This window comes from Carlito syrichta, unplaced genomic scaffold (assembly GCF_000164805.1).
Source record: "Carlito syrichta isolate Samal-C Ts95f unplaced genomic scaffold, Tarsius_syrichta-2.0.1 Scaffold128134, whole genome shotgun sequence".
In the NCBI taxonomy this organism is placed as follows: domain Eukaryota; kingdom Metazoa; phylum Chordata; class Mammalia; order Primates; family Tarsiidae; genus Carlito; species Carlito syrichta.
In genome coordinates, this window is record NW_007072230.1 from 296,986 (window position 1) to 312,444 (window position 15,459).

The 15,459-nt window shown below is 36.3% G+C and overlaps 1 protein-coding gene across 1 annotated transcript in view; it reads right to left on the minus strand.

Annotated features, from left to right (window-relative positions):
* Nucleotides 1-15,459, minus strand: part of PKHD1L1 (PKHD1 like 1) — a 158,824-nt gene that overhangs the window by 7,588 nt on the left and 135,777 nt on the right. The window contains exons 68-73 of the mRNA XM_021707962.1: nucleotides 13,746-13,911; nucleotides 10,634-10,866; nucleotides 10,242-10,409; nucleotides 7,380-7,537; nucleotides 4,363-4,498; nucleotides 1,658-2,002 (exon numbers count right to left, since the gene is read on the minus strand). Coding sequence (XP_021563637.1) covers nucleotides 1,658-2,002; nucleotides 4,363-4,498; nucleotides 7,380-7,537; nucleotides 10,242-10,409; nucleotides 10,634-10,866; nucleotides 13,746-13,911 — 1,206 coding nt within the window. The remainder of the gene's footprint in view (nucleotides 1-1,657; nucleotides 2,003-4,362; nucleotides 4,499-7,379; nucleotides 7,538-10,241; nucleotides 10,410-10,633; nucleotides 10,867-13,745; nucleotides 13,912-15,459) is intronic.

Sequence of the window (15,459 nt, forward strand, 5' to 3'; positions counted from 1 at the left end):
AAGGAAAGTTAACAATGATTCTGGGCAGAGGACATCATGGGAGATCTGGTTGCAACACCAGCCTATACTTCCTATGCTCTTCCAACCAAGAATATATAAACACCTCCCTCTACAAACCTCTCCACAGGCGTACCGCTACAATGGAAAATACTTCCGCCTGCCTAGCTGGCAGAAATTCTGGAGTGAGCATGTGGCAGGGGCTTAGAGTCCATGACCAGATGCAAACCTCCTGGGTTAGTGAGTGACAGCCCCTGGTGGCACAAAGTGAGAATTTCACTCAGTACCCTGATTTGCACAGAGCTTGAGGGTTTAATGACAAAGATAATGAACAGAGATAGGGCAGATCTTGACTTTGTGAACCTTAAGTTTATAAACTTCTAGAGACTCTCTTTAAGAAAAAGAATGTAGAAAATCTTACTTTTGCAACATTAATAATAACACAGTGATCTGACCTCATTATTAGGACCTCTCCTAGGACCTTGGAAGTGAAAGCCCCTTCCAGGATATGTACAAATGAAAGGACTTGAAGCTGGAGCTTCACTAGTTGAATGGTGAATCTTCCTCTGACAGAGACCTAGATCTAATACTAGGTGAGAGTGCTTGTGCCTGACCACTGAAGATAAAGGCATGGTTGGGAGTTAGTGGTGGGGTATGTCATTTCATTCCAGAAGGCCGGAAAAGTTCAGTAGTACCCCAAGAGATGTGTGTGTCGAGCAGAGAAGACAACATATCCTGTAGCAGAGGCCATAAAGACAAGAGGGTAACATGAGGGCCAAGGTAAGGACAGCTCTTAGTAGTCAGACACTAACTTCAAAGGAGCCAAAGGAAAGAAAATTTGAAGGCCTAAGCATTTATTCAAATGTCCAAACTGAGTTGCCCTAAGAAAATGACTTAAGTCAGCAGAGATACTTTTGATGGGACAGTTGAATTTATCTTTATCCCTGATATTTAGCAAATTGAGGTACAGAAAGTGAGGGACACAAAGGGAATGATAGTGGGGAGGAAGATTAACTCAGTTCTAGGAAATAAAGGCAGAGCATGTTCAGGTACCTCTGCTTTTGCTGGTGTGAATCTGTGACTTTATTATGGAAATCTAACCCACCAATCCATCGCTCAGAATATCCGAGGGTGTACTCTTTGCCTTAAGCAAACACCTGCAATCCTCCTTTTGGCTCCCAAAGCTCTCCACAATCTAGCACCTGTCTACCCCTCAGCCTCACCTCCAATAATAGCCTGCCCTTCCTGACTCCTTCCACTCCAGCCTAGTTGGACCTCTTTCTGTTCTGCAAACGCACCAAACTCTTAACCATTTCCTCAGTCTAGAACACTTTTTCTCCTTCCTCTTTTCATTGATTGACACTTTTCATTCTTAAACTCTCAGCTATGAAATCACTTCCTTAGGCAGGTTTCCCCAGATCTTTTTATGTTAGGCCAAATTCTTCTGTTGAATTTATTAAACACCACAATAACAAAATAGAGACAGAAATTCTTTCACAATTTTAAAATAGTAGGGATTACAGGACTAGAGAAGGGTCCTTACAGGATGTGGGTAGAATGTGGGTTTTGCTGGGATTTCCTGGCTCACCAAGCCCTAATAGGGCTATTTATGGATGTGGATTTGCTAATTGCATTCCTCTATCTCAAACGTTATTCATACCTGTGGTGTCATTGCTTAAGAATTGAGCAGGAGAATCTCCAATCTCTAATTCGATTGTGAGTCCCAAGGATCTCTTCCTCCGCAGATTCCCCCCTCTTATTATTTTGCTGATACGGATTTTGTCCCTTGGTATCTTTAGGAATGAGGCAAGATTTCTGACCAGATTGTGAGAGCTATAAAAGTCGTCTTCTGTTACAGCAGGTAATTGGAAAGAAACAAATATGACTATGGCAGTGCGAATGTCAACAGGCATAGTTCCTTTAACCAAAAGGTAAAGCATCTGGTAGGTTCTGTCAAAGTAGTTTTCACCAAGGACAGTGGAATCCAAGTTAGGAAGGAATTGCTCTATGAAGGAAAAAGGCCAAAACAGCACAGCTAAATATATTTATATTGTCACGATTACCATGTATTGTTTAATATTTGTTTGAATTAAGAAAATTTGAGAAATTCAACTTTATCATCCTTTCATAAGAAAGCACACATGTTAAAAACAAAAACATGTATAGAACTGGCATGCTAAATTAAAGTCAGTCCTTTAAAAATATCACTAATAATCATTATACATTAAATTTGTTTTAAAAAATAATTAGCTGTATACACACAGTATAAATGAGAAACAAATCTAATTTGAACCCAGTAATTTAAACACTATTTACATGTTCAGAATTTTAAAGTCTTCACCGAAGGCATTTGGTAATTTAAAAATAAGAATTTAACTTTGCTAGCCATCTAATGTATGCAGTGCTATATACCAACTCTTAAAAGAGCATTTACAATTCAGTGTTTCTATCTTTACTAAGGGCAAAAATGTGTAGTGAAAATGAAGTATATGGTAAGTACATCTCTGAAGAATCTTACACCAATGAAACGTTTACATTTCAGTCTGAAAAATCTTTGGTTAATGCAAAACGAATTCTATTGGAGAACTGACTTTTATAAAAGTGATTGAGATCATTATATACAATGAATGAATATATGTATGATTTTAAGGCAGCATATCAACAATGTCCAAGAGATAATAAATTACTAACACATCTTGAGCCCAGACAAATGCTGAATTGTATAATAGCAGTGGAATGAGACATGTAGCTTTTTACCACATTTCTTTATGTGGCTCATTAGGAAAAAGAAATCAAAACTTTAAGAAGAGAGAATTTCTTATGAATGTAATAAACTATAGCATGAAGAAACCACCTCATTATTACTATACATTTCTTTAATACCTACTAGTTTAACTTCTAGATGGAACTTAGCTTAAACGTTGTGTGAATCTGAAGATGGAGCTTTGTGTTAACAATTGAAGCTGCGCTCAGGCTACTTTTAGAGGCGCATACATCATATATCCTAGGTAACTTTCTCATGTTTTCGTGGCAAGAAAGGAGGCAGAGACATAGATCATAATAAAAATTTAGTGTAATGGTTAAGAGCATGGGTTTTAGAGCTGGACTCTGTTTTTGAGTCCTTGTTGTGCCAGTGCTAGCTTTGTGACTACTATGGACTGAACTGTGCCTCCCAAAATTTGTATGTTGAAGCCCTAACCCACAGTGTGATGGCTTGGAGATGGAGGATTTGGGGAGAAAGTAAGGTTTAGATGCAATTTTGAAGGTGAGAACTTCATGATGGAATTAGTACCCTTATAAAAAGAGACAGTAGAGAGAGAACACACAGCAAGAAACTATGCAGGAAGGAGGGAATCCTTAGCAGAGTCTGACCAGGCTGGCACCATTATCTTGGACTTCCAGAGATCCGGAGAAAATAAATTTCTGTTGTTTTAGCCACCTAGTCTTTTGTTGCGGCAACTTGAACTAAGACCAAGACTATGGCAAATTACTTCACCTCCTGAGCCTCAGTTTACTCATTTGTGCCTGCCTCATATAGTTGCTATGATACAGTAAAGGTGAATGATATATATAGCACTTAGAACAGTGCCTGACATATAGTAATGTATCTGGAAACATTAGCAAATTCATGTTATTTGTAGAAATAAGACTTGTTCTATAAATGGTAAAGAGTATAGCTCCCAAATCTAGCTTATATTATGACCTGTAGCACACATTTATGTAATGGTTAGCCAGTATTACGGAGCACATCTAAAATGATTAGGAGCAACACATGTGAAATGAAATGCATGATACTGGCCTCATTAGAACTCTGTTTAGCAAAAAGACTTAGATGAGCAGAGATAAACCTGGCTTTACCACTATTGGTAAATAGATAAATTTAGTCCCTCCCATATGTTTCATTTAAATCAATAATTTATTTTGTAGTGTTTAGTTGATGTTATGCTAGTTTTCTTGGCAATATTTCTGATGACTGCCTATAAATTTAGGCACTGACCTCTGTGAAACAGAAGTAAAGCATTAAAGATAAGGTGAAAATTCTAAGCAAAATCTCTTCTGGACATAGGAATGACTGAACTCAATGTATGCAGAATAAAAAAGTCTCCGGAAGTGAAAGAATGTCCATACCAACAAAAACTCTTATCTGTATGGGTGCAGATAAATAAATTTCATCAGGAGTGATGTTTCAGGACACTCATGTTACAAAGGAACACATCTTAGTATTTGGCAGAGCATTGCCAAACACTTGTTTGGCATCATCAATGTCTAAGGAATTTAAGATATTAGCAACGGAACATTACAAAGAGTTCTTTTAAGCAACTAAGTACATATGCCATCCGCACTATACTTTTTTTTGAGAAATACCTGTGTTTAGATGCTTATTAAGTTTACAGTGTTTCTTCTGGGCATTCCATACTGTATTTTTGGGACAGATCAATGAATTGTTCACATAGACATCCAAACGCTGAAGTGTGGAAAAAAAAATTCCTACCAGAACAGCCTGTTGAAAATAAACAACATTATTAAGAAAAATATTTTAAGAAAGCAATAAAACAGAATGCTTAGAATGTAGCGGTTAAAGATGTTCTTCACTATGTATACCTTCTGTAAAATGTTAAGTTTTATGGATTTAGGAATAACTTGAATAAAAATTCTAAATGGGCGTATATGCAACCATTTATATAGATAATATAACAACTCTTAATTGATAATTCTTAGTAGAAAAGTGTAACATAAGATATTATTAGAAGATTATCTTTAAATTAAAGAAAGTGTTCTTTAAAAAACAACAAAGTATAATACAGGTTTTCAGTTCCAGGACTGGGGGGAAGGAAAACTGAACAGTGCTCCGTATAATGCAATCACACATAATTAGGTACTTAACTTTGGAAAAAAAATGCTTATCTTTGAGAAAAATTTGGTAGTAAGACTAATAATAATCAGTCAAAATAACGATCTCCCTGATTCAATTTTATTCATTTTTCATGTTTATGTTCCCATTTCATGCTATCAGCTGTGACCATAAAGAGACTGGCTTTTCCAAGGGCAGGGAAGAACTAATAAGGAGTCTAGTAAGTGATACATAGTTTTGTAATCTTCTTTTGATATTGTCTTCAGAGGCTCAGAATATTAAGTCACATTACTTTGTAGTTACTATTCTCATTTGTAAAGGGAAAATATTCTCTATCAATTAAAAAAAATTGAGTTCTGATCTGAGCCATGCAATGTTCTAGCTGATGGAAAAAGTTACTGTCTTCTTTGAGTTTATATTCAAGAGTGAGGAGAAAAAAACATAGAAATAATAAAAAACAAAGTATGAAGCATGTTAGAACATGATAAGTGCTATGGAAAAAAGGAAAAGGTAAATCAGAGCATGAGTAGTTGGGAAAGCTGAGTGAGAAGGGGCACTCAGGGAGTCTGAGGAGGTGGGGAGCTTAGCCACCTAAGCTAGAATGTTCCAGGCTGATGCAACATCTGAGATGTAGGCTGAGGTGGTAGCATGTCTGGGGTACTGAGGAACAACAAGGACCCCAGGGTGGCTGGAGGAGTAGAAGAAGCCAGAGCACTCATGGAGAGGGGAGATTCCCACAGGGCCTCATAGACCATTGGAGGATACTGACTCTTGGACAGAGATCAATGGGGGAAATTATTGCAGTGTTTGGGGGGCTGGGAGAGATCTGGTCTGACTTTTGTTTTGAAGGAATCTCTGGATACTAAGGTGAGACTAGACTATAAAAGGGCAAAATGGAAGCAGGAAGAGGAATTGGGAGTCAATCACTTTAATCTAGGGAAGGCTCAAACTGGACAGTAGCATTGCAGGTAGTGAGGAGAGGTCAGATTCTGGATATTTTAAAGAGAAACTCAACAGAATTTGCAGATGGATTGAATGAGGAGTGTGAGAAAAAGAGAGGAGTCAAGAGCGGTTCCAAGGTTTTGTCTTGAGCAACCAAATGGTTGTAATTGCTGTCACCTGAGAAAGGGCCAATGTCTCCTGTTATTCCTCCTCTCTTGCTTCACCTTACCAGCATCCTTCCTTCACATTCTTAACAGTCTAGGACTTTGAAGTCTCACACACTTAGGAAGAAAATTTAAATTATGAGACCACTGCTTAACCTCCTACTCTTTTCCTAGTATATATAAATTTAATGATCCTGGCTGAATGCAGTCTATGAGGGGGACCCCCAAACACCCAGAAATTTTTAATAAAAGATTGTGTATTCATACATGTTTAAACATCAGTCACCCTCAAAGTACTCTCCATTTGATGTAATACACATATCAAGATACTTTTTCTGCTGCTCAAAACGGTTTTTGGACTTGTCAATTTGGATGCCTTTTAGTGCTTCTGCCATTTTTTGTTTCACCTCTTCCACATCCATAGAAATGTTTCCCTTTGAGAACTTTTTTCATCAGGGAAACAAAAAAATGTCACTCAGGATGAGATCCGGTGAATAGGGAGAGTGGGGCACGGAAGTCATGCCGTTTTTTGGTCAAATACTGCTGAACACTCAGTGCAGTGTGTGCAGGTGCGTTGTCATGATGGAAGAGCCAGTCACCTGTTTGACACAACTTAGAATATTTCTGCCACAGCACAGCCTCTCACACCAATGTTAGCTGGTACACGGATGCTGATGGGTTCCTAGAACACTTATTTAGCGAGGAAGGCCTGTACTACAAGGGGCCTACCCTCCAGAAGATAATTCCATCTTTTTTTGAGTCCTCCCTTGTATGGCAAAGATTTGACATTACTGAAGATATTTATTTATTTATTTATTTATATAATTTATCTATTTATTTGAGACAGGATCTCATTCTGTCACCCAAGTTGGAGTGCAGTGGTGTGATCATAGTTCACTGCAGCCTCAAATTCCTGGTCTCAAGTGATCCTCCTGCCTTGACTTTCCAAAGTGCTGGGATTGCAGGTCTGAGCCACAGTGCCCAGGCTTATGGAAAGTATTTAAAATAATGTGCTACAGTTTCTAAAGTAAATCTCAAAGGTGTATTTCTGACATATATGTTATAGCAGCATCAAAGAATAAGTATATAATTCCAAGTGATCTGTTTTTGATGTACACAATTTTATGTAAAAATTCAAGTTTACCAATCACATAAATTATAAGCATCACTGCCCTTCCTCATATAGTGAGCACTACCATCAAGTGCATATGAGGGAGATGTTTGGTACTCAAATATATACTTTCAAGTTGTTGAAAACCGTCTGGGCTAATCCTATTTTTAGTAGTACCCTGTAGGGTCCTTGAACATGAGCTACAAACATGACAATGTTAGGGAGAACTGGGGAGGAAGTATAAGCCAGATAGAAACATATGCAAGTAATCAACAGTAATAACTTTTAAGACATTATTTCTATCTTGCCCTACCTTACTATCATCAACATTAAGCAACATCAATCGCAGATTCTGAGGACTGGTGCCCGTGAAGTAAACTTCATAAGATTTGTTCAGAGCCACAATGCTATGAAACAAAGATAGCCTTCTCTGGCACATATATCCAGCACACCAACCATGGTCTTGTGGGCCTAAATTCATGCAAAAGAAAAGTCCATGTTCTTGTATTATGAATATTATTAGCACAGAATCTGCTGTGTTCAAAATAAATCGCAGTGGTCAAGTTCAAATGCAAGTTTAGCATTTATAGCCATTATTCATCCACCGTCTATCCAGCCATCTAAGCTATTTGAGAAATACAAACCTTGGCTTAGAAAGGAATGTGAGGAAGAAACTCCTTTCTATCACCCTTACTTTTACACTGCCCAGGGCAAAGAAGGGCAAATTAATGGGTTGACGAGAATTTGTACTGGAAGTTCATTTAGGGAAATAGTAGATTTACATGTATCTCTGTTCTAATAATCACATTCAAGCTCACGCCATACAGTAAGGAAGACGATACTTGATCCTTTCACCTCCCTATCAAATACGAGTTTGGCTGGGGAACCAACTTTCTCAGGCTCTTTTCTAGGAAATGTGCTACATCAGAGTTAATTAGTTGAAAATGAGATCTGTACCCACAAAACATGAACCTTTATTTGCTTGACCCATTGCTTCATCAGTTTGTTCTTTTACTCACTCATTTGTTCATTAATTTATAAATTCAACAAACACATTTGTTTAATCAAGTCTCTGCTCTTCCTCCATTTGATTTTAATTTAAGAAATTTTTGTTAAAACTGTGGCTACAGGTACTACTGGAGTGCCAACATCATTAATGAACTGAAGTCATCTGAGAAAGAATACTCCATCAAACCCTCTAGAAAGCTAGGAGATAGTGGAAGCTTTTCTACTTGAATTCAAACATTTTCCTGAACAAGTTTAACATGACTTCTCTATTTCACTTTGTCTTACACTTGCCGGGAATACACACACACACATGCACACATACACATAATAAAGTGACATATGGAATGATACATTTTCTTGATGTATTTACTCATCTGTCTGCTAAATTTCCAGGCTTATTTGGAATTACCATCAATATTTATAGCTGACCTTCATTCAAATTTCATTTTAAATCAATGTAACCAAACTTCATTTTAAATCAATATAAATTTTCTAAAACTCATGCAGAGCACAACCTTTTCCTTAACATACAAAATAGAAATTCTATTTTTAAATGTACCCTCTTAATGTTTTAAAAAACAAACATAAAGAAATCCCATGTATAAAATAAAAAAACCTAGAGTGGCAAAAAGTCATACTATAAAATGAATAAAATTGAGTATTACTACTTAAAAGGGAATTTAGTGGTATTCAGTAGCTTTTGTCTTAGGAAATGTTTTTCCCATTTAGTAAAGAGAGCATCCCAAACAGCAGTGATTTTTCTAACACCTTCATTTTTTCATGCTACTAACATTTACTTAGGACTTCTTTAGATTGACAGTCACTTTTTAAAATTTAAATTTATTTCAAAGAGAAACATCATGTCATTATTGTAAGTGGAAACTTTGTATTGCCTGACAGAAAAGGAAAATGTAAAGAGAAATACAAGTAAATCTTTCTCCACCATATAAAACAGAGCAATTCGAAAACATCTCCTCAATTCCTCCACCAATTGCTTTAAAATTGTTCCCATGACCTCTGTTTTGTAAAATCTGAAAGGCAACATTTGAAACTGGGTTGATTGCAGGTCATAGAAACCAGGCAGATCACACTGGGATGGGAGAAGTGAAAAGAGTCTTAAAATCATGAAAGTTTGTGGAAACTCTGATTTAGTTCATTCATTTTAGCAAGTTTTTGTTTTAATGTATATTTTTATGGGGTGTGAGTTATTTTGTTGAATCCTAGAAATTTTGGCACATGCTATGACATTACCAGGACATAGAAATCTGTCCAGGCTGTATGCCTCTTCAGCATATGAAAGACTCCAAGCCTGCTGAGGGGTTAATTTTTGAGCCTCTATTGTCTTTTCAGGGATATAGCATGAATCCCTGTCCTGCGTTTTCAGTCCTTTTAGAGGTTTATCCTCTTACAAAAGCCTTGGTCACCTCCTCAGCTGATCTGTAAACTTATGGAGATCATGACCTTCCCTCTGTGCTAAAGCCTTCTAAGACCAGAACAGAAGACGCCTTACTCGGCAGCTTGGTGAGCTAGTCTCGGCAGTCGAAGGAATCAGAGATGGCAAGAACACAATGGTTATAAGATAAGTCTTCCAAAGATTCATGGGAACTCCTAAAGCGGGGAAGGGAGGAAAAGTGTTGAAAAATCACCTCTGGGTATCATGCTCACTACTTGGGTGATGGGCTCAATAGAAGCCCAAACCTCACCATCAGACAATTTGCCCATGTGACAAACCTGCACGTGTATCCCTTGAATCTATTAAAAAAAAAAAAAGAGTAGGCTGAGAATACTGCTTCTCCACTGCTCCAAATAACACGTGATCGGTTTTTTAAATTTGTGTAAGGCAAATTGTATTTTTATACCACTTTATCAATAAAGTTATGAAGACCATTCCAGAAATAACTGTCTCCTCTCTTCTTCTCCTCTCCTTCTTCCCCTCCTTCTTCTTATTCTAATGGTCAGTTTGAAATAACTATCTTTGCTTCCCTGAATGTGGTACTGCTAGATATCAAGTCTCTCCCCTGTACATAGATCTTTCTTACAAATGAAAAGTAAACAAGTCCTGATGTTTGCTGGCCATATGAGATAAATAATTTATGAGATGGCTCCATGCATGTAACAAAAAGCAAGTGTTTTAAGTAACTTTAGTTTATGTACATTGAACACCTACCATTAATGAGATCTACATAACCATTGCTCACTATAGCCACTGGTGAAAGTCTTCGAGTTTCTGTGTCAGGGTCCAGGCTTTCAATAACCATCATTGCATATTCCATACCAAAGCACTTATAGCTCTGCCATTCTGGGATGTATTTACAGGTTGAATCTCTAATAATTCCTAGAAACATATTTATAGACATTTTACTAATGAAAAGGAAACTCTTTGTAAGAAAATTCACATAATATCCTTTTCTTGATATAAGTATAATAAGTGTAATAAGTTATAAGTTATAAGTATAATAAATAGAAAATATGTTATTGGTTGAGAACATCAGTCATTAAAAATACATACAATTTGTTTCTTGACTTTGAAGACTAATAACAGTATAAGAGCCAACAAACCTTTATGAGGTGCCTTCTCAATGACAGGAATTCTACTTCCATTCAAGAATGTGAGCATCACCTTAGGAATTCTGTAGTCTCCAATTCCTAGCTGGCTATTTCCATTCCATTCATATTCTGCTTGAGGTATCACTGACCCAGAATTCCCCAGAAAGGAGCCATCCATGTCTCTAAGAAAAGATTTCCTTTTGGCATCACAAACCATGTCTACACAATCAGATGGATTGACCTTACTGTGGAGAAAAGGTGAATGAGTGATTTAGCTCATTGTTCCTAAAGAGCTGTATAAATATGCTTGAGTATTTTATGAGGGTATGCAAGAAATTGATCTGTTGAATCTCATTTCAGAGAGAATTCAAAGTGAGACCAAGCAGCATACGTAATTAGCATCATAATGAGGTCTGCTTTCTCATTGTGTTGACTCAGTCTGTTATTATGAATTCATTAACATTTCAAAAGGACAAGTCATACCTATGGGATAAAAAATTAAAATTCCATTTTGCTATTCTATATTTTTTTGAATGACAGATTTCACATTTGTACACTGTTCACAACATATTGACAATGTCGTAAACAGCAAGTGAACAGTTACTCTTCTGTACAGGACATACGAAAGCCTTATTTTGGTAGTAAGGAGATCTTTATTATTATTTGCTTGCCTTCTCATCTTTAGAAGTTATAAACACATTGCTTGCTATAACATAATCTAAATATTTATCAAAAGCTTAATCCTTTTTACCTTCCGATCCTAAGCATTTAGGCCCATCACTAATTGCATATTAGTATATAATCTTATAGACCTTTGTCTATGTATACACAGATATACTTGGATTATAATTATTGAGCTATACATTTTGGTAACTATTCTACAGATAACTTTACTATAAGAGATAATATATTATAAATCAGCCAAACACAAGAGAAACATCATGCAGTTCAACTACAGGTGGTATTTTGGCTTTATCTTGAGTCACCTGGAGTATTGATTGTTACATCCTTATAATAATAAAACAGCTAATTAATGTGCAATGTACTATACATCTAAATGATATACATACAAACAATCTACTTATACAATGTCATGATATATACTATGGGAAAATATAATATATTCCAGAGTTTTAGCAACAAAATAATAGTGGAAAGCTCATATCTATTAGATAGTCTCTAGTGTATTTCTAGTGTAGTCTTTAGTGTACTTTTTTCACTTTTATTTTTTATTTTTGAGTTAGGGTCTCACTCTGTCACCCAGGCTCAACATGGCTCATCACAGCCTCAACCTTTTGAGCTCAGGCAATCCTTCTGCCTCAGCCTCTTGAATAGCTGGGACTACAGGTACAATGCCACCACATTCATTTTGTTTGTTTGATTTTTTTTGTAGAGATGAGATGTCACTATGTTACCTAGGCTGGCCTTGAACTACTAGGCTTGAGCAATTCTCCAGCTTCAGCCTCTCAAAGTTCTGGGATTACAGGTGTGAGACAATATATAATCTCTCCCTTTTTGCTATAAAAGAGACATGAAATTATAAGTTATTCCTTACACAATATACTAGTTTTGGAGAAGAATTTTAATAAATACTTTGTAGTCCATGTGTTCTTTTTATTTAAGTATGTGTAAAATGCTTTTGTCTGCGAATACAGTGCCCACCTATGTTTTGACTTTGGGCTCTGTCTAGTTTAGGTCCCCAAAAATAGAGCCTGGGCTATGGATTTTTGTTCAAGTAAGTTATCAAAAGAATCTTCTCAAAAATGAAAGAAAAGTGGTATGTAGACTAGTTTTAATCTGATCCCATGGACATCTCTGGAACATGATTTGCACTACAGAGTTATTGCCATTTTAAGACAAGGCTGCCAGCCTTGTACTCTTGAATAAGTCAGTCATTTTCACAAGTCTATAGGATGGTGGTGGTAGGGATGACTTTGGTCTCCTGAGACTAGTCCTGTTTGGCTAAGAGCAAAGTTCTGAAAGGGGACAAAGATAAGTTGTTATCAGTCAACATTTAGAGTATTTAAGAAATAGGTGCACTATCCAGTAAAGAACACCTAGGAGAGCACAAAGAGCATCCACTACAAACAGAACCAAAAAAGGTATATTTGAAAATGCAATATTTTCTTCATGGCTTAGATGCTAAAACGATGTATTAAATCTGAAACATTCTGTGACAACTGAATAGGAGCCAACAACTGTCAAGTGAGGAAGGGCCCCATTGATCACCAAATCATTGAAGTTCAACAATTATTAAATGACTAACTGTTGCACAACAGGTGAAATAAAACTATTAAATGTTGCATTTCCCTGAAGAAATTCCTATTTAATTAGACAGCATTATCTCTTCTCTTCTCTCCTAAAATGAAAATGATCAAAGATCACTAAAATGTTCTTTCCTCCAATGTTGTCTTTAATCTAAATTCCTGGTCTGTACCTCTTATAAAAAGTTATTAGCCATATTTTTCAATGACTTTCAATCTAAATATCCTGACATCAACTGAACTTGGTGATCAGAAAAATCACTGTTTTAAGTTTCTGTATATTTATAGACACAGTGATTATAATGGCTGCTATTTAATTTCCAAGCATATTTTGAAGCACCTATGATTTTTTTAAAAGGTAAGAAAAAAAGAAGAAATAATAGAGGTATTGCTTATTCTTGACTATTAAAAGAAGGATAATAAAACTTTTTTTAAAAGACATGGGATGTCACTATGTTGCCCAGGCTAGCCTCAAACTCCTGGGCTCAAGTGATCCTCCTGCTTCAGCCTTCTGAGTAGCTGGGATTACAGGTGCACTGTGCCCAGCTCTTAACAGAGAGATATTAATGCAGAACACACTTCAGATTCTATCTATATTATACCGAATGATGGCATTATTGATGATGTATACACACACAATGAGAGAAAACATACATACTAAAGTGCAGTTTCTAAAACTCAAATGGGAGCACTTAGATTTACATTATTAAATGTTCTTAATTTCCATAATGCTGATTAAAATCTTACAGAAATTAGCAGTTATTTTAATATAGCAACTTCCTCAGATCTTTAGCAAGGAGAAGGGAGAACGAAAAACTGTAAAGATAGAAAAGAAGAAACTGAATTTTTGTGTATTTTACCTTATATCAGGCCTATGTATAAATATTTTTGATTGTTCAGTAGTATCAACCAATTGTATATCCTTTACATGAATTGGATGCTGTAAATCCTCATTTAAAGGATTAGTAATGAATATCACATTAGTTTCCCCTGAGCAAACATTCTTAAATCCAACAAATGTTGAACCTAAAACACAAATAATAGAAAATTATATTCTCTGAAGAAAATGGTAAAATCAGATATATTTCATGTACATTTCATCAAACACATCTTTTTCCACTTGAACATGGAGAGCTTACTTGATATGGTAAATAAGTCTACCACTATTTGTATAGACTGTTGCCTCCTTGTATCCACACTAATGGGTAATCCTCTCACACTTTTTTCTCTGGACTTGGTCAAGTGACTTGGTTTGACTAATGGGACAATAGCAATCATGGCATAAACAGAGATCTTGAGAGTGCTTACATATTAGAATTTGGTCTCTCTTGGTACTTCTGGGAATTCTGTGACTTCCAACATGTGAGTAAGCCTAAGATACCTGTAGCTCAATCACTCTTATCACTCCAGCCAAAGGCCAGCACCAACCATTAGCAAGCACCAAACATCAGACAGGAAGTAAGGCCATCCTAGACTAACCAGCCCATCACCTTCCTATAAACTGATAATACTTAATGAATAAGCCTAGGTGAGACCAGCAAAACAACCACTGAGCTGAACAAAGCCCACATTGCCAGTCCACAGAATAACGAGCTAAAAAATAGTTGCATAAGTTTCTAAATTTGGGCAGTGGTTTGTTATACAGCAAAAGCTAACTGAAATACTATTTTTTTCTCTTGGCCTCTTTACATATATTGTTTAGCCAAAAGATGAAATCAATTGAATCCAAAAATTTAATCTCCATTGTACTTAAAATCCAATGACAACGTAGAAAAAAGCAAAAGGAGACTTCCAAAATTCTTAAATCGATTAGGTCTTATCTATGACCCTTATTAATTATACTTTATCCTAAAAAGAGATTATATACATAAATATGAACCTATAGATAAGTAATAATAAAATACCACAGTAGCAGCTGCTGTTTGTACCCTCCCCAGATTTCGTTTACTGGGCTGACGTACCCAATCCTGGCTGCTCCTGTTAAGTGTTGGCTGCAAGCCACTCAAAGCTGCTATCTTCTCTAAAGACTTGTCCTTGACTACTTGAGAGTTTTCTCACCTGAGATATTATGCATTTCTCACTCTACCATAGTAGTTATGCCTGACTGACAGGAGATATGGAAGACTCTTTTGCTTCAATATGGAAAAAAATATGTGGTGCAATTTATGCTCCATAGCTGTCTGAAGTATCGGCAGAAGATGTATTCTAGTTGAGGCTATTTCAATGCTTATTCTACTTCTCTTAATCCTGATCTCCTGAGAGAAAACTGTCAATAAACCACTTGAATAAGAATTCAAGCTCTGATTCCACTTCACTGATACTTTGAAGAAAGAAAAATGAAAGCTGTGATGATCAGTCACAAGCGCAAAGCTCAGGATGTAACTGCAAGATTAGCAGAACTTCATAACTTAAGAGATGTTTGAGTTCTTAGACCTAGCAAGTCTCCTACATCAGAATCAGGGCCTTGATAGAAAAAAAAGTGGGACACACTAAGTTACGTGGGCATATATGGGAAGATGCACTTGAATTTTGACATCTCAAAATGTGCCAGATGCTCTGAATTTATATAAATTG